Here is a 24,554-nt window from a genome sequence, read left to right as displayed (position 1 = left end):
AGGTGAGAAACTCACACACCTGCACTCAGGTGAGAAACTCACACACCTGCACTCAGGTGAGAAACTCACACACCTGCACTTAGGTCAGAAACTCACACACCTGCACTCAGGTGAGAAACTCACACACCTGCACTCAGGTGAGAAACTCACACACATGCACTCAGGTGAGAAACTCACACACCTGCACTCAGGTGAGAAACTCATACACCTGCACTCAGGTGAGAAACTCAGGTGTTAAAACAGGTGTCTAAACACCTTCACTCAGGTGGGTTACAGGTGCACACAGGTGTGGTCTTACCTTAGGTAACCACTCAGGTGCCTCAACACCTTCACTCAGGTGCCTCAACACTTACACTCAGGTGAGAAATTCAGGTGTAAACAGGTGATTTCACCTGTAGAATAATTGGTGAAGCCTTGTAGTGCAAGGTCATGCCACAGGTTTGCAGGGATCTTTGTTTGCAGTTTGGATAAACTTTCTACAAATACCTGGTATTTTAGCCCTGCTTTGAATAGCCCTGCTGAGATTGGATTGTCGGTTGTGTTTTTGACTCTGAGTGTGAAGATGCTTTCTTCCTTGCAATTATCAACAGACGCTGTGGTTGTAAGACTCAATAGTTAAGAAGTTCTTGCCTGCTTGCAGACTTTAGGGTTAGTAGTTTTTTTTTTACAGATCCTAGCGGAAGGCTTATGATTTTAATTGCTTTTAATCAATAATTTTTAATTGTTTTTGACAGACCCTTGTAGAAGCCGGCAGCATGTTACTGGACGAGGACAGAGTGGAATCCTGGGAAGACATGTCCCCGGGGGAGCAGTCCATCTCCGCGACCACGCTGGTGAAAACCGTGGAGGAGAACGGACTGCTGATGGCGGAACATCTGCCGCCCAGGCGCAAGGTCATGGCTACAGATAACAACATCGGTGAGAGACCTTAGGCTTGTAGTATCATTATCATGTTAAACATCGGTGAGAGATTGTAGTGTAGCCTTGTAGTGTCGTTATTAAGTTCGTTATTGTGTTAAACTGAATTAAAACTAGGTGAGAGACCCTTCTGTTCCCTGGTTTTAAGTTTTTCGTGGTACTACAATGTGTCCGTCTTGTAGGTTGTATCTGTAGGCAACATTTGTAAGGATCTGTAAAGTCATTTTTACTGCGGAGAAGTTCTATCAGGAAGAGTAAATGGTACACCCCAGGATTTTCTGAATAAAGTCTCGTAAATGGAAGATTGTGCACCGTTATCTCTCACTGTAGACAGTCCACTTTTTGTTGTAAGCCATGCTCACACTCCGGTCCATGTGTTCCAGCTATGGAGGTGCTAGTAGTGGATACCACAGGTGATGTGGCAGACATGTCCTTCCCACCTGCACACACCTCTACACACACCTGCACACACCTACACACATCTGTACACACCTGTATACACACCCTAACACCTGTTGTTCCTGTGTTGCAGCTATGGAGGTGCTAGTAGTCGACACCACAGGTGATGTTGCAGACATGTCCTTCCCACCTGCACACACCTCTACACACACCTGCACACACCTACACACATCTGTACACACCTGTATACACACCCCTAACACCTGTTGTTCCTGTGTTGCAGCTATGGAGGTGCTAGTTGTAGACACCACAGGTGATGTGGCAGACATGTCCTTCCCACCTGCACACACCTATACACACCTGCACACACCTAACACCTGTTGTACCTGTAGTTTCAGCTATGGAGGTGTTGGTAGTTGACACCACAGGTGATGTGGCAGACATGTCCTTCCCACCTGTACACACACCTGTACACACACCTGCACACACCTTAACACACCTTAACACACCTGTACACACCTAACACCTGTTGTACCTGTGTTCCAGCTATGGAGGTGTTGGTAGTTGACACCACAGGTGATGTGGCAGACATGTCCTTCCCACCTGCACACACCTGTACACACACCTGCACACACCTACACACACCTTAACACACCTGTACACACCCTAACACCTGTTGTACCTGTGTTCCAGCTATGGAGGTGTTGGTAGTCGACACCACAGGTGATGTGGCAGACATGTCCTTCCCCTGTACACACACCTGTACATACATTAACACCTGTTGTACCTGTGTTCCAGCTATGGAGGTGCTAGTAGTCGACACCACAGGTGATGTGGCAGACATGTCCTTCCCACCTGAAGGCAACGCCATCTCTGATATCATCACTTTACCTGGACCCAGCATCAAGGCACAGGGACGCAACGGTATGGACTCAAGTCTGGCAGACATTTGTGTAGAGTGGTTACAGACCAAAGTAGTCTTGCAGGGGAATATTCATGTATGACAAACCTGAACAAAGACATTAATAACACATTTTTATGTAAAAGAATTGAATTTGAAGCACATTGACATGAGACAATCCATGCAGTGAAACAGTGAAACTACGACACCACAGGGCAAAAAAAGGCAAGGGTCTATGACCTGATTAGGACATGAAATTATTGCAAAATATTGTGTAAAATATGCTAGCAGGACAAGGGTTAATGTAAAAGGATTGAATCAGAATTCCATGTTAAATTTTCCCCTCTCCCCTGTAGGTACAGCGAAGGTCGTCTTTGTGACCTACAACATTCTGGGTCGTTTTCTGACCTCCAACAGTCCGCTACACGGTTATTATTAACTAGGCTGGTTAGTTATTAACTAGGCTGGTTAGTTATTAACTAGGCTGGTTAGTTATTAACTAGGCTGGTTCTGTTGTTAACCTGTAGGTACGGCGAAGGTGGTGTTCGTGACCTACAACATTCTGGGTCGTTTCCTGACCTCCAACAGTCCGCTACACAGTTATTATTAACTAGGCTGGTTAGTTATTAACTAGGCTGGTTACTTATTAACTATCCTGGTTCTGTTGTTAACTCGCAGGTACAGCGAAGGTCGTGTTCGTGACCTACAACACGCTGGGTCGTTTCCTGACCTCCAACAGCCCGCTACACGGTGACAGCAACTTCGTGGACAGCTCCGAGAGGACCCTGGGAACGAGAGTCATCGCTGCGTCAATCAACCGCATGGAGCAGCTGCCGCTGCCGGAACCTGTGGTCTTCACACTGGAACATACACAGGAGAACGTTTCCGGTCCTCTCTGCTCCTTCTGGAAGTATGACCCACTGTAAGTAGAAACTTATAAACTTATTTTCTAGTTTTGTTGCTGTATTTTTTTATTTCATCAAATTGATTTTACAGGAATAATTTCCTTGCAATGTACCGTGTAAGAACTACTAGGGCTTTTCACTAGGGGTTTTGGTGACCTGCCGCTGTATGTATTGTTTGTAAATCACAGTTGTAATATTTTCTCTCGTGTTCCCTCCTGCAGTGTCCTGATTGGCTACTGGTCAGGTGAGGGGTGTGCCGTCATGGCGACCAACACGACTCACACGTCCTGCTCCTGTAACCACCTCACCAACTTCGCTGTGCTCATGGACACCCGCGGCGTCAAGGTAACATCACAGAAACGTTTCAAGTCTTTCCTACATCTACAGATCCAAGCACGGTTTCAAACCTGTTCCGCTGCTTATAAAGCAAGTTTGAACTGTGATTTCCATCAAGAAATTGGACGTGCCCAAATTTTCGATTGTTCAACTGCAGGCAAGGAATGAGCAATCTGCCACTTCTGTCATGTCATGTTATGCAAATGACGTGTCTCAGTGAGCAGTGGACCATAAGTTTCAGAAAGATTGTAGGGCCCCTGTTAAAATCTTTGTGTTGGAAATTACAGTTCAAACTTGTTTTACCAACACAGATGAACTTTTAAGCTTGAGTACATGTAATTGTACAGTTACTGTAGTATGGATAGCCAATGTGCAGCAGAGCCCTGCCTCTGGACCAGGGGTCAGGAGTTTGAATCCCGGCTGGTTTTTGCCCACCGTTAAATGTCACTGGAAAGTGTTGCAGCAGTAATCCTTGAAGAGGATGTTGTAATCTGTGGTCCACTGTTCAAGGCACTTGTCAGAAAGAGCAGGGAGTTTTTTTCCCATACCTGCATGATAAAAACTATGAACCAGTCTGAGAGGATGATTATTGATCTGTTTGTTTGTTTGTTTGTTTGTTTACTCCAGCTGGCCAGTACTCACGTGGTGTTTCTCTCAGCCATCACCTGGGTCGGGATGATCATCTCCATCTGTTGTCTCTTCTGTGCTCTCATCTGTTTCTCCATCTTCAGGTTGGTTATTAGTAACTAGGCTGGTTAGTTATTAACTAGACTGGTTGGTTATTAACTAAGCAGGTTAACAGGTTTGTTCTGTTGTTAACCAGGCTAGTTTGTGCACTCTGTTTCTCCATCTTCAGGTGAGTTATTAGTAACTAGACTGGTTAGTTATTAAGTAGACTGGTTGGTTATTAACTAGCGCTGTATGTTATTAACTAGGCTGGTTAACTTAGATGGTTAACCAGGCTGGTTGTGGCAGCTGATGTATTCATATTACATCCATTATTGTTTCATGCAAGCTTTATTTTTGAAATAGTGGACAAGGATCCTGTAGCCTTTAACGATTTAGTGTAGATAATGCTTCTTGTGATCACCATGAACTGGAATATATGAGAGAAGCTGAGCTATGAATGTAGCAAAGTCTTGCAAATTGTAGCAAAGTTACATTATAAATGTAGCAAAGTAACAGGAAATTTTGTCATGGGGGTAGTCTTTGTACAGTTTAGTTCTTTCATTCTTACTAACTGTTTTTTTTTCTGTCCAGAGGGTTGAAGAGTGACCGTAACACCATCCACAAAAACCTCTGCTTCAACCTCATCATAGCTGAACTCTTCTTCCTCATAGGCATAGACAAGACTCAGTATCAGGTAGGCAGGGGTTGACAGTACTGGCTAGATTATATAATCTATGTTAACTGTGCTCACTGTAGACTTTAAAACTTTTAGCTTTAACCTTTTCTGCATTTTGAGGGCAGATTCAAATATTTTACTGGATATAGAGAAAACTATCTGTGGGTAAGATTGGATCAAGATTCAGTATCATTTTTTTTGTTGATTCCTATTATTCCTCCCAGATTGAAACTTGGTACACACCGTTTCAGAGAATGAATAAATTGAGATTTAAGTTTTCCTCAAAAGTGGTCTCGTTGTCCTTTTGGTACGTTTTGACTTGAAATGTCTACAAAGCAAGAAAATAGGTTTGTGTGGCCTCTGGGCTAATACATTTTATGCCCCCCCCAGGTTGCATGTCCCGTGTTCGCCGCGATTCTTCACTTCTTCTTCCTGGCGTCGTTTGCGTGGATGTGTCTGGAAGGCTTCCAGCTGTACGTGATGGTGATCGAGGTGTTCGAGAGCCAGTACTCCAGACTCAAGTACTACTATCTCTTCGGATATGGTAAGCACAGTCAAGTACTTCTACTACTACCTCTTTGGATATGGTAAGAACACATTTTGTACTGCTTCTGTTACTGTAAATCTTCAATGTAAACAGTTGTTTTTCCTCTGCAATTTTTCCTGTTGTTGACCTCTTTACCATAAATTCATGACACAGTGAATATATTTCTCTAGAACTGTACTGCAAAATTATTTCAGCTACAAACTTATCTAATATAACACTGAGAAAACTGCCTTTCCCCTTTCATCGCAAACTTAGTTGACTGAGTTTTAGTGGCTAGCACACTCTCACACTCACTCACTGTCCGGTTTATCATCTGTTGTTCCCCGTCTTCCGAGGGTTAGACGTGTAACTGTTCTGATTGTTTTCACATGATTGATTCTTACAGGAGTGCCCCTGGTTGTGGTTGGAGTGTCAGCAGCTATAGACCATCGCAGCTATGGAACAGAGAAATAGTAAGGCTCATAATGTTCTGTTATGATTTCAAAACGGTCAAGTTGTTGAAGAATGCCCCCTATTGTTGCTTTTTGGTACTGCAGGTTGTTACTCCAACCAAGGAAATAATTTAAACTCACCCCATCACTCATTGCCCTGACTATTGTCCTTTCTTTTAAGGACTAGATGTTCATGTATATTTCAGAAATTCTAGCTATGAGTTTGTTGATGTCTCTATCTTTCTTCTTTGTTTGTTAATTCTTTATTTCAGGCATCAGGGCTCGAAATTAACATTGTCCCAGTGTCAAATGACACTAAATTTTCAGCTTGGGACAATTCAAATTATGTTTCGGGACAATTTCAGGGCAATTGGAAAATTCTCAGACCGTCCACGTCATTTAGGAACGCGATCCATCCATCCTGCTGCAGACTGCCGGCAGCCCATAATACTCTGACAAACATTTAAATTTGACCAATCAGGAATTCCAAATATCAGGGACGGTGCCATGCCCATGGTATTATCATGTATTTCCCTACATATACTAATAAGTGGACTTCAAGTTGTACAAATTCAGTTGTTGTTTTCTTATTGTTGTCATAAACTTATTTCCTGAAAAGCAGGCTGGGACAGTCCATCTTCAGTTCGGGACAATTGAAATCTATGTTTGGGACAATTCTGGGACAATTTAAAAAAAAGTTAATTTCGAGGCCTGGGCATGACTCCCCAATATGAAACATACAGATAAAAATACACATAACAACAAAAGTAAAAATATGTCTTTAATTGTGATGTGTTCCTTTTCCCCAGCTGCTGGCTGCAGTTAGATAACTACTTCATCTGGAGTTTTGTTGGGCCTGTGTGTCTCATTCTGCTGGTAAGTGGTGGACACAAACACATAACTGCGTTACTTTGGCCTGCAAACTGCTCTGTATTACATCTTTGATACAAATGTACACAAAATTAAATTGTTTACCCACAAGCTTTCATTCAGAACTCTGACCTTTCTCAAATTTTGAGTGTTGATACATGTCAATTACTTTACCATAATCTCCACCAGACTCCTTTTGCAGGCTAAATAAATACAGTCAAACCTGCCCATGCGACCACCTTGTCAAGACGACCTACTGGCCAAATAGACCGGTTTTCTCCGGTCCCGAAAATATTTTCCCATAGGCACAAGCATTAAGCACTCTGCCCAAGTAGACCACCTTCCTGACGCGACCGCGGCCAGCTCGAGTCGGGACCACGCGCGACCAAAACCTTCCCATGACGACCGCATCATTTTTAAAAGGGTGTCTATATCGATTTTTAATAAAAACTTGCGGGGATTTATGGGGAGAATCGGCCTGTTTACGTTGTGTTTTGCCCGGCCGAGCGATTCAAGATGGTGCCGGGGGTCACGATGTTGGGTCATTGGAACAGACTACTGTAATATGGGTGAAAACTTGACGTGCGGTTTGATTCTACTGTACAATCTACCGTACAAAATGTAAATTTATTTGTCGCCGACGATGTTTAAATAAAAGAAAATGATATTTACTAATATTGACTTGAGGGCTTAAAGTTTTTGGAGTTTAAGGTGTTTTTATTCTTTATTCAACTAGCTGCTCACCCATGATGCTGGTGAAATATCCCAAGTGGAGAATCTTGTAAACAAGTCACACAAGCTTCGAGAAAGATCGGTTTAATTGTACCAAAGAAGCGTCTCGGAAAATTACAAACGTCGGGACGTCATAATTAACTTGAAGAAAAAGTCTGGTCGACAACTGGTCTGGTGAACGATTCATACAGACCGTGGGGATTTTAACAAAGCCGCTGCATGCGGCACGCAAATTGCCGCTGCACGCCGCTGCATGTGCAGGGCCGCAGACGAGCTTACAGCGAAGCCCGGCGTCTTCGCCCTAGGATGGGAGCGTAATGGAATCCAGGGTAACATCGAGAAAGTTCTACAGACACTGTAGCCTTTAACAGTAACGTTCAATTGTATTTTTTTGCCGTAAAAGTTGACTCGCAAAAATGTGACGCCATTTTCTTTCACTACGCCTGGTTCCCAAATTTTCGATTCGTCTTAGTCGTAGCACGTGCTAGCACGCTACTGGGGCTTTTACATGTTCAGTAGTACAAATGACGGTAAACTTTTGATTTTATTCCAACCTCGGAATTAAGCAGATTTATGCCTCATTTCTCGTAGTTTGTAACTCGTTTGTGAAGTTGGCCGCCGGGGCGCCATTTTGATTGCTGTTGTCTGCACGCTTGGGTGACGCTGAATTTTGTAACTCGTCTCATTGTTTTCGAAAACGTCCCGTAGTAGCACAAAATGAACGCCTTATGTTTCTGTAAAAACCTCTAAATCGTAATGTAGGCTAAATTTTATAAACACCCAAGTGTAGATACTAGTAAGCTGTGAAATTTCAAAGCTTTTTACTGTGGTACATGATTGTATAAAAATCAAATAGATGTACTTTCTATGCAATAAATATTTTATTTCTGGAAGTACATCAGTGTTTTGCTTGTTCATGTGTCAACCACTAGTACTATACTTTTGTGTGCATGTTGTAGTCAAGAAAGGATGAGTAAAAATATAACTAATTAATTAGTAAAGTACTTTGATGAATCATTGATGATGCAATAATGGTTTATAATACATAATACTAGTACATGTAATATGATAATACTTGTAAACTGCCATATCTTTGTGATGTCTTGGTCGTTGGTCTGATTTTCTTCAAATAGACCACCTGCTCAAGTAGGCCAAATTTGAGTGGTCCCCTGGGTGGTCTACTTGGCCAGGTTTGACTGTAGTAGAAATCGGCCTAAAAAGAATGTAGCCAGCCTATGCAGGCAAACTGGACCCTCGATTTCTACTATTTATTCAGCCTGCAAAGGAGTCTGGTAGAGACTTAACTTTAGCAGATGAACCTTCTTTTGGATGTATTTGAAGGCTTTTTGATCAGTTTGTGTTGTGAAAAAGTTGTGAAATTGTTCAAGCTGGTGTGTTACGCCGAAAGGCGGTTATACTGGCTATACAGATACAGATACAGATACAGATACAGAAGGCTTTGTGATTGCTTTTTGTTGTGAGAATTGCTTGAAAATGCAAAGGACTGCCCCTGTGACAGTATAATTGATTTTCTTTCATGTTGTTATTTCCAGCTGAACGTGATTTTCCTGACGATCGCCATGTACAAGATGTACGTCCACATCACACACAAGCCTGACCAGACTCGCACTAACACACTCAAGTAAGGGTCTAGATATCAGTGTTACCTTCTTAAGAAATCATTATGAAAAATTTAAACTGTTCTCCAACTCATAAATTTGACTCACCAGAAATTTTCGACTGAATCACTCAGTCTTCCTCAGCTACTGTATCTGACCCCAGTGTCCACAGCATTTGGGTCAGATAGCTGAGGAAGACTGAGTGATTCAGTCGAAAATTTCTGGTGAGTCAAATTTATGAGTTGGAGAACAGTTTAAATTTTTCATAATGTAATTTACCAACTCAGATGAACTTTCATTCTTAAGAAATCTTATAGAAGCAAGAAACATACTCAAGGGAATAAAAGATGTTGGAAGCAGATTGTCAGATTTTGCTAGCCCAATGCTATCGTTTCAACTTTTTTCCTATGTAATTTGTTGCCTAAAATTCGTTGCCTGAATTTTTACCATCTTTTCTCATGAACACAAAGATTTTTTGCTGACTTTCAAGGCTCCATTCTTTAAACTCAACATTTCATGTTCTTACCATCCAATGTACAGGTGAACTTTCATGTTGGTAAAACATACATTGTAACCTTCTGTAGAAACTTAGTTCATCTTGACTCAACTAACCCTTTTTCTGTCCTTAAACACTAAGTGATTCCATAGAGAGTGAACTGGACAAGTAAGAATTCCAAATACTCTTACTGTGGTTGTTGGTGGTATTTGTCTTGTAGTGTGTGGTGGTGTGACTAACATCCGTGTCCATAATATCACCTGGGTTCGTAATATCACCACCTTGAGAAACAGTGTGCTTTAAGATATTTTTACTGCAACATACTTTTGGCATGCACTCCTTCACACATCAAATGTACATACCTAGGGTGTGTAGCAGTAAAAATATCTTTAAGCACACTTTTTCTCAAAGTGGCGATATTATGGACTAAGGTGAAATTATGGACACAGATGTTAAATCTATTTGTAAACATGTATCTACTAGTACTTTATTTTATCTACAGTCACTTATTGAGGATTTGACACAAAGCGAGATGCTCAAAACAAAAATTTCATCTACATGTATAAGCATAGCAATTACTTGGAGAACGAAAACAGTTTCCCATTAAAGATACAAGATGGATAATGGACAACAATCAGAAAGAAGACAGGAAGAGTTGGTACTAAAATGAAACCATTGTAACCATTGTTTTCAATGACACAGTTTCATCACATTAGCCACCGTGCCTGCCTTTCTTCTAATGATTCTAATTCCAGATTTGTATTGAATTACCAACAGTAGAAGGAACTGGCTTGAGATGTGTGAAAGTTTTCTTGCCTAACTCTGTTTCCCCTGTCTTCCTCACTCTGCTGCCTTAAAGTGCGACTCAGGAGTCAAACTTCCTGTAAGTCTCCTTCTGTCTGTGTGTCACTGGGTCTGTCTGTCTGTCTGTGTGTGCATGTCCTGAGATGTGGTGTGTTTGTGTGTTCCAAGGCCTGCATACTGTATGTCATTGTCAGTGCATTTGTCTGTGCTTGTGCTTGTCCTGTGATGTGGAGTGTTTGTGTGTCTGTCTGTCTGTGTGTGCATGTCTGAGATGTGGAGTGTTTGTGTGTTCCAAGGCCTGCATACTGTATGTCATTGTCAGTGCATTTGTCTGTGCTTGTGCTTGTCCTGTGATGTGGAGTGTTTGTGTGTCCCACTCTGTTTGTATGTCAGTGTGGCTAGTTCCACATGTAGTGCTGCTTGAATGTGAGGTTTTGATCTAGGTTCTATGAGTGGCTGAATTCTGCCTGTGACAGTGAGACTGTGATGAGCATGGCTCTGTGAATGGAGTTGCAAGTTGCAGGCAAACGTGAAGATAGTGCTCTATTGTCGGTTAAAGTGTGTGTCCTGTCCTGATGTCAAAGATTAAAGAGCATGTTTAGACCTCAGGTTGAAAGCCATATTCTGTCCCCAGTACACAGGTTAAAGTTTGTGTTGTGTCCTCAGTTCAAAGGTTGTGTTACCTCTGCAGTTCAAAGGTTAAAGGTTGTGTTGTGTTGGCAGTTCAAAGGTTGCGTTGCATCCCCAGTTCAAAGGTTAAATGATGTGTTTCCTTTGAGTTCAAAGGTTAAAGGTTGTATTTCCCCCCACAGGTCGTGGCTGAAGGGGTCGGCGGTGCTGCTATGCCTGCTGGGATTGACGTGGGCGTTCGGGCTGCTGTACATCAACGCGGAGTCCGTGGTCATGGCCTACGCCTTCACCATCACCAACGCCTTCCAGGGCGTCTTCATCTTCATCTTCCACTGCCTCATGCAGAAGAAGGTGGGCAGTGCTCATGTGGAGAAGCTTGTAATGAAACACGCTTTCACTGAAGGTCTTACCTACTACTGGATGTACCAAGCATGCCCCCCTCAGATGTGTGTCTGTCAGTTTACAATGTAGATGGAAAGATTTTAACATTGTACATTTTGTAGTACCTTGCCAAATTTCAAGTGATCAGTACTACTTCCTAAGGATCTTAAACCGCTCCAAAATGCCTCAGTAACCAGTAGAACTTGTCCTCCAAAAGGCTGCTTTAGCAGGAAGAAGGTTAAAAACCCTTGTTGTGCTAATGTGTACTCATGTCTTGTTTCTTGTGTCTGCAGGTGCAGAAGGAGTTTAAGAGGTTTGTTCGGCGCAGCAGCTGGTGTCCGATCTGCATCAAGCAGCGTATGGGCGTGCACAGCGAGGCGTACAACATGTCCAAAAACTCTACATCCCGCTCGTCTTCTACACCACAGGTAAACAAACAAACAAACAAACAAACAAACAAAAATGGGCGTCCACAGTGAGGCTTACAACATGTCCAAAAACTCTACATCCCGCTCGTCATCTACACCACAGGTAAACAAACAAACAAACAAACAAACAAAAATGGGCGTCCACAGTGAGGCTTACAACATGTCCAAAAACTCTACATCCCGCTCCTCATCTACACCACAGGTAAACAAACAAACAAAGAAACAAACAAACAAGTCCAAAAACTCAAAACCATTTGATACAGGAGTTTTCTTTTACACAACCAAGATTTTTACCTTGCTGTGTCTATCAGACACCTTCCTCAAAAGCACCACTTACATCGGGTAGATATAGCGGCAAGAAACAGAACTCCAGTCAGAAGCTCTGAGGAAGGTGTCAGTGAGGTAAATATCTTGGTTGTGTAAAAGAGAACTCCTGTATCCAATACTTTACCAACCTGATGAAACTATTTTCGGTCAACCATTTGATCTTCAACAACTACTGTTCAGGTAAAGAAACAAGCTTCTAAAAAAAGGAAACAAAAAAACTATGAGTATACCACAAGAAACCATCTGCACAAACAGTTTAAACAGTTCTTACTTCTTGTTAAAACATTTGCAAGGTTGAGTATTGACGTGCCCTGTGTTGTGTTGTATGTACCAGTGGCAGCCGCCACCAGCCCTTAGGCTGCCTGGCTCCCACTTGTAATGCGTTGTGGCATCACCAATAAATGAAATGAAAATGAAATGAAATGAGTGAGATGTTAAGTTCTAACTCTGCTGTTTCCTGTCCTCAGCGTTTCAGTCGCTGGTGGAGCGTCGTTCGAACTTTCCACAAGAAATCCAACTCCTCCTTCTCAACCAGCCTGGACAGAGGTGGGTTTGGCTTTTATTTTGTTTTGTGATTATGAGTTTGATAACATTTTACATGAGCTTATTCTTAAGCAGTATCATGACCATTATCAGATATTCTCTCATCTTGGGTTGTTTTTCTAGCACCTCAGTTTTGTATCAGTATGTTAGGAGGATGCTAGAGTTGTGTAAAACTAAGACAGTCCATCTACTGATCTGCTGAAAGGAACAGTTTTTTTTCAATGCTAACGTTGATATCCTTGATAGAATAAAACTTGTCTTGACTTGAGTTCAAATTTTCTTGAGATAACGAAAATGTCTAATATCAGAATTTTTTTAAAATTTACTTCATGGTTACAAAACAAGGCTCATGGGAGCCACTTAAAATGTTTTGGGTTACAGAACAGCCAGTGAGGACAGATGTTTGTTGACCTTAGACTTCAAGAGCTTAAGGTTATACTCATAGTCATAGGGGAAGCAATCACGAGGTAGCTTATTCCAAAGTGATGTTGTTCTGGGAAAGAAGCTTTCAGCAGAATATGTTTGTTGTTGTGTGCATCTTGTAAGGCTTCATTTCTTTTTCCTGTTGTTCTCCAGGCCAAATCATGATGTACTACAAAGGTTTCATGATTGTCTTTATTTTGTTGTTCCCCAGGCCAAATCGTGATGTACCACAACGTGAAGAACAAGGACGGCAGCCTGAGTAACGGGACCATTGAGACCAGCGAGTCGAACGGGCAGATGCCGGCCAACCTGGTCCCCAACTTCCACTCCAACCCTTACCACGCCGACTCCTACTGTGACGACTTCAGCATCTCAGGTGCGCATGGGCGCCTAACTTGAACCAGGCTTTTAGCTAGGGGGTGTCTTGGGTGTCTTTTGGACGCCCTGTACTGAAAATAACAAGAATTTGGACACCCTACTTTTTTGGTAGGACACCCTAAAGACCCTATTTTTCCCACTCCCCACCCCTGCCATGCACACATGCCTCCCTTCAGCCTTACTATATATACAAAACTGATGTTGTAACAAAGGAAAAACTTGGCTGCAGTCTGTATTCCTCAAAATGTGCACCTCAAAATGCAAGAAGTAGTGTTTGAGAGCATTACGAATTTCAAAAAGCCCCCTAAAAAGCTTGTAATTGTGTCGCTCACCACGCGACTTCGGTGCGCATAGCACACAGTTAAAAATGTGGACACCCAACAAAAAAATCCTAGCTAAAAGCCTGCTAACTTCGGTTGGGGAAAGTCGTATTGAGGTCACCTTGTGGCGCCGAATGGCAGCCGCACAGACCCTTGCGACAGTTCCACAAAAATTTGTGTAACAAATATGTGTATCATGTGTATTATTTGATTGTCGTAATTGTTGTGATTTGTATGGATTATTATGTGATACCCTGCATCAATTCAGCCGTATAAAGGCTGCGACTGCACGGGTACTGTTTGGGCAATAAAAAAAACATTTATTATTTATTTTTCTCAGACACTAACTTCTACCACATCGGCAACGGCGGGGACTCCGTCGTCATCCCATGCCTCGTGGACGCGAACATCGGACGCCCGCCGGACGTACAGAAGAAGGGTTTGGGCGGAGTTGGCGGAGTTCCGATCGAGGAGGAGGATCTGAATGAGAGAGAGAAGACACCGCTGCTTCAGAGACATTCGGTCGTTTCGGACTCGAGTCGCGAGGACTCGGAGGAGAGCAGCACGCGGGCGCCGCTCGTACCGGACATGCAGGAGGGAAAGAAGGAGACGACGCACCATCGCAGCATGCCGAACTTAGACTCGCATCCGGACAGAGGTGACCGGCCGCCGGGGGACGGAGCGAGTAGCAACCTGGAGGGGCAGCACTTCCAGAGCACGCCCAACCTCAGCCCGGCGAAGCAGCCGCGCGGCTCGCAGAGACAATCCGTCCTGATGCGCGGGACCAGTGACGGGATTGTGAACACCGCGTCACGTTGCTATAGATACTCGACGGACAGCGAGATAAGCTTCGGAGCCGCGAAGGACCAGGACGTCCACACGGACCCCGAGTTTGGCGGGGACACCGCGATCGCGCCGCATCCTGACTTCTCCGAGTGCTGAAACTTCTTTGTAGCTGAATCTTGAGAAACAACTGACTGTAGCAACCGTCTTGCCCTGTTTAAAAACACTGCAGAAGCTTCTGAGATGTAAATTGTAGGTCAGCAGAGCTTTTGGGAGTTGAGCACCAAAGTGTATCACTACTACAAGATGTACACTTGTCTACAGAGATATTGTGCCACACTGTTGAGGCACTTTGTGGAGTATTTTCTAGGAGTAAGTACAGTGTGACTCATTTCAGGTGAATGAAATTTCAGGCACTATTAATGACTGTGGGAACAGGAGACAAGGAGACAAGTGTTGAAGGCTCTAGATTTGTAAAGGGAACAGAAACACAAGAGAAAGCACACTTCTGGTCACGTGAAACTTTCCCACCGTTGTTGACAATTGTGGGGTAAAAAAACAGCTACGAGACACTTGGCTTGGTGAAGCTTCTAGATTTTCTATTTAAGCGTAACCGAAAGAAAAAGTGAGAGGCCAGACCCTCTGAAGGGTGTGGAAGGGTATCCCAGATAACCACAGTGGTAAATATTAAAGAAATAAGCAAATACAGGCCAGGATTTCTGGCCAAGAGGAGTCCAGTATCTGGAGCAGTGCAGTAGGACCTGTAGAGTAGAGCCAGGTCTCGTGTTAACAGCCTCACTGCTGTTGTGTTAGTTACTAAAGAATATGGATGCATATGTTCGAATTAGGTTTCGCTGCATTACAAGTTTAACCTGCACACTACTGATGGGTACATGAGGTTAACCATCTGACTGCTGATGTGGTCAGATTGATGAGAAGTCTAACAATTACTAGTAGGCAATACCACATCAGTTCTATAGTTCTCAGTTTCCTGTGTAACAAGTGTGAGAGTCATTTTATTTCAGTGTTAACACGGGTGCACTTTCGTTTTTTTATTTTAATTTTTAGTTTCAGCTGCAGGCTTGTCCAGTCCTGGCAACCAGGGCATTAACTTGACAAGGCCTAATTATTAAGTAGATGACAAGACAGTTGAACTGTCTGGTTCGTTAGCACAGTAGTTCGTTAGGCTCTTCTCATGTGTACGTGCCAAAACACTGGCTCTCTGTAAACTGTTAAAGTAGCTCCACTGCTAGGGTTATTCAGGAGTACTGATAAAACTGGGAGAAGAAGAATAAAAAATGTTTCAAGTTAAAACTTTTGGTGCAGCACAAAAAGTTCTCAAACCTAGTGCTTTCTATTGTGGACGACCAGGGTGACTGGTCGAAAGCTCTAGGTGAGAGAATTTTTTGTGTTGGACCAAAAGTTTTAACTTTAAACATGTAACACAGATGAACTTTCATGATACATGTAGTATAAGAATGAAAAATTGTATTTTGTAACCTGAATTTGTGCAGAGCATGAAGAGAAGAGAAACTATATTTGAAATGCTGTTATTCTGGCATCGGTGACAATTGTGAAGAATTGTGTGTGTGAAAATTGACAGGTTGGTTTAGAAGTTGTACATGTGTACGTGCAAAATATTATGTACATGTATGAGGGGATTTGTATGTAGGGGGGGCAGTTTATGCAAGTGTTTATCTTGCCATTTTTTTGTCACAGGAATTCCACCGATGTTCTTGTCGCTAGTGTTGTTTGTTATATTGTTGCACTGTTCAGTTTAGAAGCCATTCTGTATTCCCTATGACTGTCACATTCCTGTACAAAAATTCCGTATGATATTTTGCTAACTTATGATAATAATGTGCAGCCGGCAATAGTGAACAAGTAGGGAAAAAAACCTTCTTGCCAAGAAATGCAACAAAACGCTTGTATCATTTCGTGCTCGCGTATCGTGACTATATAGTATTAATATCTACTATATCAAGAACTGTCAACAGAGCCATATTATTTTTATATACTAGTGGACTTCTTGAGACTAACAAAGTATTACTTAAAGACAAAGTATTACTTTCTTAAGACTGCTGCTGAGTAGGATCTTGCCAACTTTAAGACGTTTGTGTGCAGTGAGGTGAAGCACCTGTAAATATGGATATGTTTGTAACATTGTTGTACTTACCTTGAACTTGAACTACTCGTAGCTGCAGCAGATACAGAGGGTGTCGGATTTCCGCAAACACATCACAAGGTCAAGTTGGGTTCTACAGGAGCACTGTGATTGGTGGAAACGGTCCACTTTTTCCTTATATGGTCAAATTTGGTTCTACAGGAGCGCTGTGATTGGTGGAAAAGGTGTAATTGGAAGATGTGCTGTGATTAGTACAAAAATTAATGATTTCTACCACCATTCCCATATATGGTGAAATTGATGAGAATGAACATATAAGGATGTTGCAATTTGCAAATTGTGCTGATTACAAGGTATTTTTAAAAAGTCATTGAATCTATTATAATACTTTTACAAAAGAAGCAAAATATGCACGAAAGTATCTACAAAATATGATGAAGACTTCAACAATGGCTTTAAGATTTTATATAAGCCAGACTAAAATTAAAGTATTAAGACTGACTCAAGCATTCTTCAACCCTGTTGGCTAACCAAGATGTCTTTCAAGACATATGTCTCCTTGCAGAACACCTGAAGACGTTTGTGTATTGCAGAAAGGACCCTTCTGTTATCTTGCTGTGCCGGTGCTAATATTAGACTGTATATGTCTGTACAGAATACATTATAGTTCTCTATGGAAGTGACGCAAGTTTCGCTTCCCTGTTGATGCATCTAAACCCGTAACCTGTGCTGTACTCTGTGCCATGTGAGTTGTATGATATATGAAGTATTTATAATTAGATGTAACCCTGCACAGTGAACCTGTAAGTAACGTGTGCTGTACAAAATGTACGTAAGGCCTGCATGAAGTGTCCGGTAGAGAGGAGGACAGGTTTTGATACGTGTGAAGCTGGATGGCACACAGAATAAACTCTTAAAGTTACCGTCTTGGTACGTCTTATTTGCATGTCAATCAATAGTTTGTGCTTATAAACCTGCATTTCTCCTCTGGTCTCTCAGTCACTGACGAAAGCTAGTGGATACTAGCTGAAACGTCCGTTTCCAAAATCATATCCAGTTGCTTGAGTAACTGTTTTTTGACGTACCGCCTTGGTGTTTCTTAACTTTTGTCCTGTAGAATCGAATCTGTAGTTTTCAGTTAGCCTCTACCAGGCTTCAGGAGGCGGCTGGAAAGAATAGAAATTGCCCAAATAGATAACATGCCAGGGGAGTTTGTCCGCAAGAGAGTACAGTTTGCCGCATCCTAGCGGACCAACTCCCCTGGCATGTTATCTATTTGGCCAATTTGTACTCTTTCCAGCCACCTCCTGAAGCTAGCTTCCTGGTAGAAGCTAGATATCAGTGTCAAATTGCAGAGAGATTTATTTATTTATTTGGCAGGAAAGAAGCTGGCATCTGTCACATATACAGAACTGTCACACAAACACTGCCACACATTGAGACTGCTCATGATTTTATTTGCAACATGGCTAGCATCGTGAACAAAACATCTAAACTGTCACACTTAAGTAATGTTACCAAGTCTTTACACCATTGATTGTTACATGATTGTGCAACCTGTAAGTTACCCTAACAGCTCGGCTGCCTTGCATTTTTGCCATGTCATCTCTATCTGCAAGCATTATGTACATCAAGCACATCCTATGAGGAAAATATTTTACCAGCAGTTCTGTCAGAAAAGTGACAAAAGTCAGCTCTAGACACAAGAAACTTTAGAGACTGTAGAAACTTGCATCACAGGTCAATGACCTATGATAAAAGCCAGAGCACAGCTCTCCTCTACAGCACAACTCATAATTCAAAACATCCTAACAAAAAATGGTGCAAAACTGAGTCAGAAATAAATAATATGGACATTCTCTAATGAACCTTAATACAGTGGCTTGTTTAACAAATGAGAAGATATAAGGTGATCTATTTTCAATAGACCTTTCTTTTATTATTAGTTAATTCTCTTTTACTATAGGGACCCCCATAATTATTTTCAATACAAGAGGCCTTTAAATAACAAAAATATATCTCAACACAAACTGGCAGGATGTGGCAACATCATTCCATCCAAAAAAAAAGACTATTTCTTAACTTAATCTTTGTACAGACTGAATCTTAACACCAAATTCACAATGCTCTTCTCTGTGCAAAATATGAAAATTTTCATTTATAGATAAACCTTTGATAAGATTCAGCTAAATCTCTCATGCAGTAAGTAGTTAGTAGTGTTTCCAATATAATACTGTATAAAAAGCTGTGCTGAATGCATGCAAAGCCTGTGCGAAATGCACTCTAATTAATACAGATAGCTTTTGATTTTGATAGCTTCTATAAGACTTCAAACTCAAATCCCTCGACACAGTGAACAGTTAATTCTGTCAGCCTTATTTCTATGCTATCAGGTCTAGTCACAGTTTTGCTTCCTCCACAGTACATGTACATGTACCTTCAGGCTTACATGAGAAACTTGGCCCTGTATGCTGCCAGGCCCAGTGACGCCCCCCTTCCCCCTAGTGTGCTTGATACACCCCCTTTCCTCATGAGCATTAGCTTGTGCTCCTTATCAGATACACACAGTCAGGTCCAGTGCAGTTGTGTTGTGCCAAACTCAGCCCTGTCTGTTGTACCCCCTTCCCTAAACATGTGCTACAGGGTCTAGTACATTTATGCCCCCCTCCCACCCCTAGTGCGTATTAAAGTCTCAGCCCTGTCTGCTGTCAGGCCCTGTGATGGTTCCCCGTTCTTCCTTCACAGACTGAGCCCCCTGTACATTATTCGGTTCCTGCCCCACTTTGCCCCCTCCCCCTTTGTGCCCCCCTCCCCCATTCCGCCCCCCTCCCCCAAGGTGTTGACCAGTTTGTCCACCGTGTCAATGATCAGCTCCAGGTCCTCCGGTTCGCTCATGCGGTGTTCGCCGCTCTTCCGCAGGATCAGGTCCACATCTTTAGCGTCCAGCTCCTCCAGAATCTGCGCCGAGGTCTGGTACGGGACATCCGCGTCGCGAAGCCCGTGGATCAGACGCACCTAGGCAAGATCAACATTTATTAACATTACAACCATCCCTCAACAGAGACGGGGGCGCCACAGACCTTTTTATCTGCGCCGAGGTCTGGTACGGGACGTCCGCGTCGCGTAACCCGTGGATCAGCCAGATTGCATAGCTTGTTAACCTAGAATTCATTCTTTCCTAGAACTATCACAGAGTACCCTGGATACCTAACTAGTATCGGTCCGTTAGCCGTTTTCCTTCGGCAGCCAAGAACCCTTCGCCCGCCTGTCTAAATTACCGCTACGGGGGAGTTGAGCCCGAGGGGTTTGTCCGACCCTATTACTACCTATTTGTTTGAAGGGCCAGCCAAACTCCCCCCCGGCTAGACTCCCCCGTAGCGGTAATTTACACCAGCGGGCGAAGGACTCTTGCGGCCCGGAAAACGAGTTCTGGCTTCCAGGGTAATCACAGAGTGGAACTCGCTGTCACCAAGTACAGTAGGGGCATTGTCATTAGCTTTAAACAAAGTCTAGAGTTAGAAATTTCAAGAGATCAGTCTAAAAAATCAAATCAAACCAAATCAGGCGCACCGGGCACGAGATGGGCAGTCTTGTTCCCAGGATGCAGTAGGGCAGGCTGTCCTGTATCCAGTTGTAACCGAGGGAGACGGTCCCGGTGTCAGTATAGTCGGACGGGAAGGTGTACACGCCCTGTTCCTTCCACTGGTTCTGCACCTGTGTAAGGACAACAAAGTCAGGCCAGCCCCTCCAACTCTGTCATGCCACTTACTACATAATGTAACCCAACACCACAACCCCTCCAACTATGTCCTGCTACTTGCTACAGATAAAGGTAGTCTTGTTGCCTTTTTTGCAGCTGTAGGAGCCACCACCACCAGTCCCAGTCTGTAGGGACAGTGGGTTGTTGATCCACAGTGTCTAGGGCACAGTATTGGAAGGTGGAGCCCATCCCTCTCCTTCCACTGCCATTTACCTGACCAACCTTTTACCTTAATAAATGTTGATATCAGTTTAAAGTTAAAACTTTAGATCCAACACAAAGAAATTCTCTCACCTAGGGCTTTCGACCAGTCACTCTGGTCTTCCTCAGTAGACTGATCCTACCTAGGTGAGAGAATTTCTTGAGAGTTGGATCAAAAGTTCTAACTTTAAACATGTAACTACCAACACAGATGAGCTTTCATGATAGATGTCGATATTTCAAGTGTAAGGATCAGAGAAACTGTATGTATGTCATGAAATGACAGCTGTCACTCACGATGATTGGCGCCTGTTCCCAGTGCTTCTTGACGAAGTCTGCGGCCGTTGCTATGCCGACCAGCGCGTGGATTCTCTCGGGCCGGTTCATGGCGATCAGCAGCATGAGCCAGCCGCCCATACTGGAGCCAACAATGATCTGGGGACACAGACAGGATGGTAGGATTCCTACACTCTCCCAGCAGAGTTTGCCTGACTGAATATAATCATGAAGGAAATGGCACAACAACGTACAGGAGGACCTCCACCACCTGAACTTGGATAAAATCGACCCACAGGACAGAGACAAGTGGTGAGCTGCCATCAAGCCCCAGATGTATTGTGCAAGCACGTCTTACCCTCGGAAGACGGGGAACAACAGACGATAAACCGGATAGTGAGTGAGTCTTGTCTGGTGTACATGTATGCTGAGTGCCTTCAGAAATCAGCTCCTACAAGCTAACTAGCTGCTTTATGATGAAGTAGATAAATAGAGGTTAGAAATTTCGGCTTATTTTTGACCTCCTTTTAGGCATTTTATCAGGCTTTCTCTTTTGCACTAGTTTTCTTTTAAATTCCAGCTCTGGGTTGCAAATGGATGCTGCCCTGCCAAATAGATACTGTCAGAATTTTGCAGCCACCAAAAGATCTGCTTGGAGATTACCAACAAAACAAGGAAGAAGAAATCAAAGCTTTCAAACCTCAATGAAGTATTTAGACTTGACATAACAAGAGTTTCTTGTTATGTTTTATATACATACACTGTATATATATACATACATACATGCATACATACATACATATATTTCCCACTGACTTCCATTAATTTTATAACTTTTTTTTTTTTAACCGAATTTAACGTCATTTTTCCCCCACCGGGGGTTAGACGTGCTTGCACCAAGTACAAGTCTTTTTTTTTTTGAAGCAGGATTTTTACGGCTGGATGCTCTTCCTAACGCCAACCCAAACCCTAGTAGGGCCCAGGATCCCTCTAACTGAGGGGGGAAATGCGTGTTAAGTGCCTTTCCCAAGGGCACAACGTCTGGGTGCATGTCCGGACATGTCTGGGTCCAACCCTGGGGATTGAACCTGGGTCTTCTTGCTTGACAGTCGGACGTTCTATCCACTACACCACACAGACGCCACCTATAAGGCAACAGATATATGTATATAGCAGAATGTACCTGTTTTCCTGTGGTGACCTGGTCCAGCACATCCAGACAGTCCTGTTTCCATGTGGAGATAGAACAGTTTTCTATGGAGCCCTGAGACTGGCCCATGCCTCGGTAGTCAAACCTGTGGACACAGGTGTCAGATACTACAGGTTAGGGGTTCAAACCCCAGTCTACTGGTACGGATGTAAGAGTTTTCTATGGAGCCCCGAGACTGGCCCATGCCTCTGTAGTCAAACCTGTGGACACAGGTGTCAGATACTACAGGTTAGGGGTTCAAACCCCAGTCTACTGGTACGGATGTAAGAGTTTTCTATGGAGCCCTGAGACTGGCCCATGCCTCTGTAGTCAAACCTGTGGACACAGGTGTCAGATACTACAGGTTAGGGTTTGATTCCCGGTCTACTGGTACTGATGTGAGAGTTTTCTATGGAGCCCCGAGACTGGCCCATGCCTCTGTAGTCAAACCTGTGGACACAGGTGTCAGATACTACAGGTTAGGGTTTGATTCCCGGTCTACTGGTACTGATGTGAGAGTTTTCTATGGAGCCCTGAGACTGGCCCATGCCTCTGTAGTCAAACCTGTGGACACAGGTGTCAGATACTACAGGTTAGGGTTTGATTCCCGGTCTACTGGTACGGATGGGAGAGTTTTCTATGGATCCCTGAGACTGCCCCATGCCTCGGTAGTCAAACCTGTAGACACAGGTGTCAGATACTACAGGTTAGGTGTTCGAATCCCAGTTGTATCAAAGCCTTTCCAGTAGCATGCAAGTCGGGATTCATACTCTGTCCAAAAGCTGGAATCACTGATCACTGAACCATGCACACTTAGGGTGCAGATTTGTATCTGTATAGCCGGTATAACCGCCGTTCGGCGTAACACACCAGTTTCTGTATCAGTATAGCCGGTATAACCGCCGTTCGGCGTAACACACCAGCTTCACAGGCACGCGGCACGGCGGCAGCTGGCTACATTACAGTCCCGATCGACTTGATGCACCTAGCCCTTGAACTTCTAGCTCTAGACAGTGTTTAAAGCTATCTGTCTACAAAAACAACTCACCTAGTGTACGCCAGCCCAGCAGCCCTACAGTACCCCTCCAGTGCCAGCGCTTTGGTACCGTCCATGTTGGAGAGGAACCCCGGGAAGAAGATCACGCCCGGGCTCCTTCCCGGGGTACTGCAGTAGGCGAGGTCGGGGTCGCGACCCCGGGTCAGGTACTGCACACCTGAGGACAGGTGAGGGGAGGTGGACAGTCTTCTGGACAAACCTGGACAAGACACATGAGAATCTGAGTAAAGAGACTCTTTTTACCAGTCTTTTATTCACCCCAACATTTAGTTAACACAAGGTTGCTGGTTCGATTCCCAGTCTAGGAATGAAATAGTAATTTCTGATCTCTAGGTCGATGTGTGGTTTTGGCTCGATTGAACAAACTGATCGGAACCAAACCTCTGCTTGGAGCTTAGTTTAGCGCTAGCTGTGTACGTGATCGCACACACGTGAACGGTTTAGAACCCTTACAACTTTTGAAAAGTGTCATCCATTTCAGAAAATAATGTAAAGGCACAGGACATATTTCAGATCGTTTCCAGAAACGTTGATCTTTTTCCTTACCTGGAAAACTTGGAAATCGCAGGAGAGAAATTTTATTTCTAGCTGTTAGCGCCATGTTTACATTGGACTAGTCCACTCTAGTTGTAGGGTTGTGCAAAAAGTAATCTTGAATGTTCAAATGGACTAAAAGAACAAACAAACACTTGTATATGTTTTTATTCATAAAATTAAATGTTTAATTTATTACATATTCAAAGTTAAGAAGATTTTTATGCTGGTTAAATATGTAATATTATTCTCCCCTGCAATAATAGTGAGCCCATCCCACTTTCTCGTCGTGTCAAAGGTTACCCATATTTCTCAAGACCACATAGCTCCCTGAAATTATACATAATGAAATTATAAACCTCCCTACCTCAGTATTCTGACGGTATTTCGTTATAAATGGATTTTAGATGTCTTCAAGTCATATTTATTAGATTCTGGACACGGGTATACGCCAAGAAGACTTTAATCTTACTTTTATTTTCTCACAAGGCTCTTGTCCGATTAAGAAAGGCCACGTAACCCTAACCTTACCAGGCCGGGTGTTCCACACTGGAAATTTTGCACCGTTGTTGAATATTAGCTGTTCTCCTGGTAGACAGAGAAGTGGTGAAGACTGTGACAACAGGACAAACTTTAGGTACGAGTGCATCTATTTACTCAGTTTCGACGTCGTTTGAATATTCTTTTCATAGTTCTGAACTCCGGATTTTAAAAAAAAAATGCCCCCCTCCCCAGTTTTGATATTCAATGCATGCAATTTTTTTTAGCCCTGCCCACTTTCCAAAAAATGACTTGCATGATTACCAAGACTTCTACACGTGGTTGTCAGAAATGATAGTTGATAAACCACGATATTGTGTGTCAAGATTGTAATGTGGGATCGCAGAAGAATGTTT

The 24,554-nt window shown here is 43.1% G+C and overlaps 2 protein-coding genes across 2 annotated transcripts in view; one reads left to right on the top strand and one right to left on the bottom strand.

The window, feature by feature from the left end:
* The window catches only part of LOC109477507 (adhesion G protein-coupled receptor L2-like), a 43,125-nt gene extending 25,561 nt beyond the window's left edge, over window positions 1-17,564 (top strand). Inside the window, exons 10-27 of the mRNA XM_019778790.1 lie at window positions 316-337; window positions 735-918; window positions 2,116-2,241; window positions 2,897-3,140; window positions 3,345-3,468; window positions 4,087-4,190; window positions 4,720-4,822; window positions 5,195-5,348; window positions 5,737-5,803; window positions 6,592-6,658; window positions 8,938-9,026; window positions 9,641-9,667; window positions 10,359-10,382; window positions 11,116-11,284; window positions 11,608-11,742; window positions 12,537-12,615; window positions 13,247-13,411; window positions 14,074-17,564. Of these exons, the coding sequence (XP_019634349.1) occupies window positions 316-337; window positions 735-918; window positions 2,116-2,241; window positions 2,897-3,140; window positions 3,345-3,468; window positions 4,087-4,190; window positions 4,720-4,822; window positions 5,195-5,348; window positions 5,737-5,803; window positions 6,592-6,658; window positions 8,938-9,026; window positions 9,641-9,667; window positions 10,359-10,382; window positions 11,116-11,284; window positions 11,608-11,742; window positions 12,537-12,615; window positions 13,247-13,411; window positions 14,074-14,675 (2,485 nt within the window). The 3' untranslated portion in view covers window positions 14,676-17,564. The remainder of the gene's footprint in view (window positions 1-315; window positions 338-734; window positions 919-2,115; window positions 2,242-2,896; window positions 3,141-3,344; window positions 3,469-4,086; window positions 4,191-4,719; window positions 4,823-5,194; window positions 5,349-5,736; window positions 5,804-6,591; window positions 6,659-8,937; window positions 9,027-9,640; window positions 9,668-10,358; window positions 10,383-11,115; window positions 11,285-11,607; window positions 11,743-12,536; window positions 12,616-13,246; window positions 13,412-14,073) is intronic.
* LOC109477506 (mycophenolic acid acyl-glucuronide esterase, mitochondrial-like) lies at window positions 15,500-23,725 on the bottom strand. The gene is made up of 7 exons (XM_019778789.1): window positions 23,671-23,725; window positions 23,116-23,323; window positions 22,062-22,173; window positions 20,900-21,037; window positions 20,212-20,355; window positions 19,464-19,656; window positions 15,500-15,507 (listed from the first exon to the last, which is right to left on the bottom strand). Exons 1-7 carry the CDS (start codon window positions 23,723-23,725, stop codon window positions 15,500-15,502), a joined length of 858 nt encoding a protein of 285 aa, XP_019634348.1.
* Between the last annotated feature and the right edge of the window lie 829 nt (window positions 23,726-24,554).

Source organism: Branchiostoma belcheri, unplaced genomic scaffold (genome assembly GCF_001625305.1).
Source record: "Branchiostoma belcheri isolate BF01 breed outbred unplaced genomic scaffold, Haploidv18h27 scaffold40, whole genome shotgun sequence".
Lineage (NCBI taxonomy): Eukaryota > Metazoa > Chordata > Leptocardii > Amphioxiformes > Branchiostomatidae > Branchiostoma > Branchiostoma belcheri.
Note: the sequence above shows the minus strand (reverse complement) of the source record. Positions and strands in the feature narration are given on the sequence as shown.

What these genes read in the sequence shown, in the direction of transcription:
- LOC109477506 (XM_019778789.1), bottom strand. Translation starts at nt 23,725, where the DNA reads ATGGCGCTAACAGCTAGAAATAAAATTTCTCTCCTGCGATTTCCAAGT. An exon ending in AGGTCACCACAGGAAAACAG is followed by an intron (nt 21,038 to 22,061) that starts GTACATTCTGCT and finishes CTGTGTCCCCAG; the next exon opens with ATCATTGTTGGCTCCAGTAT. An exon ending in GGGAACAGGCGCCAATCATC is followed by an intron (nt 20,356 to 20,899) that starts GTGAGTGACAGC and finishes GTCCTTACACAG; the next exon opens with GTGCAGAACCAGTGGAAGGA.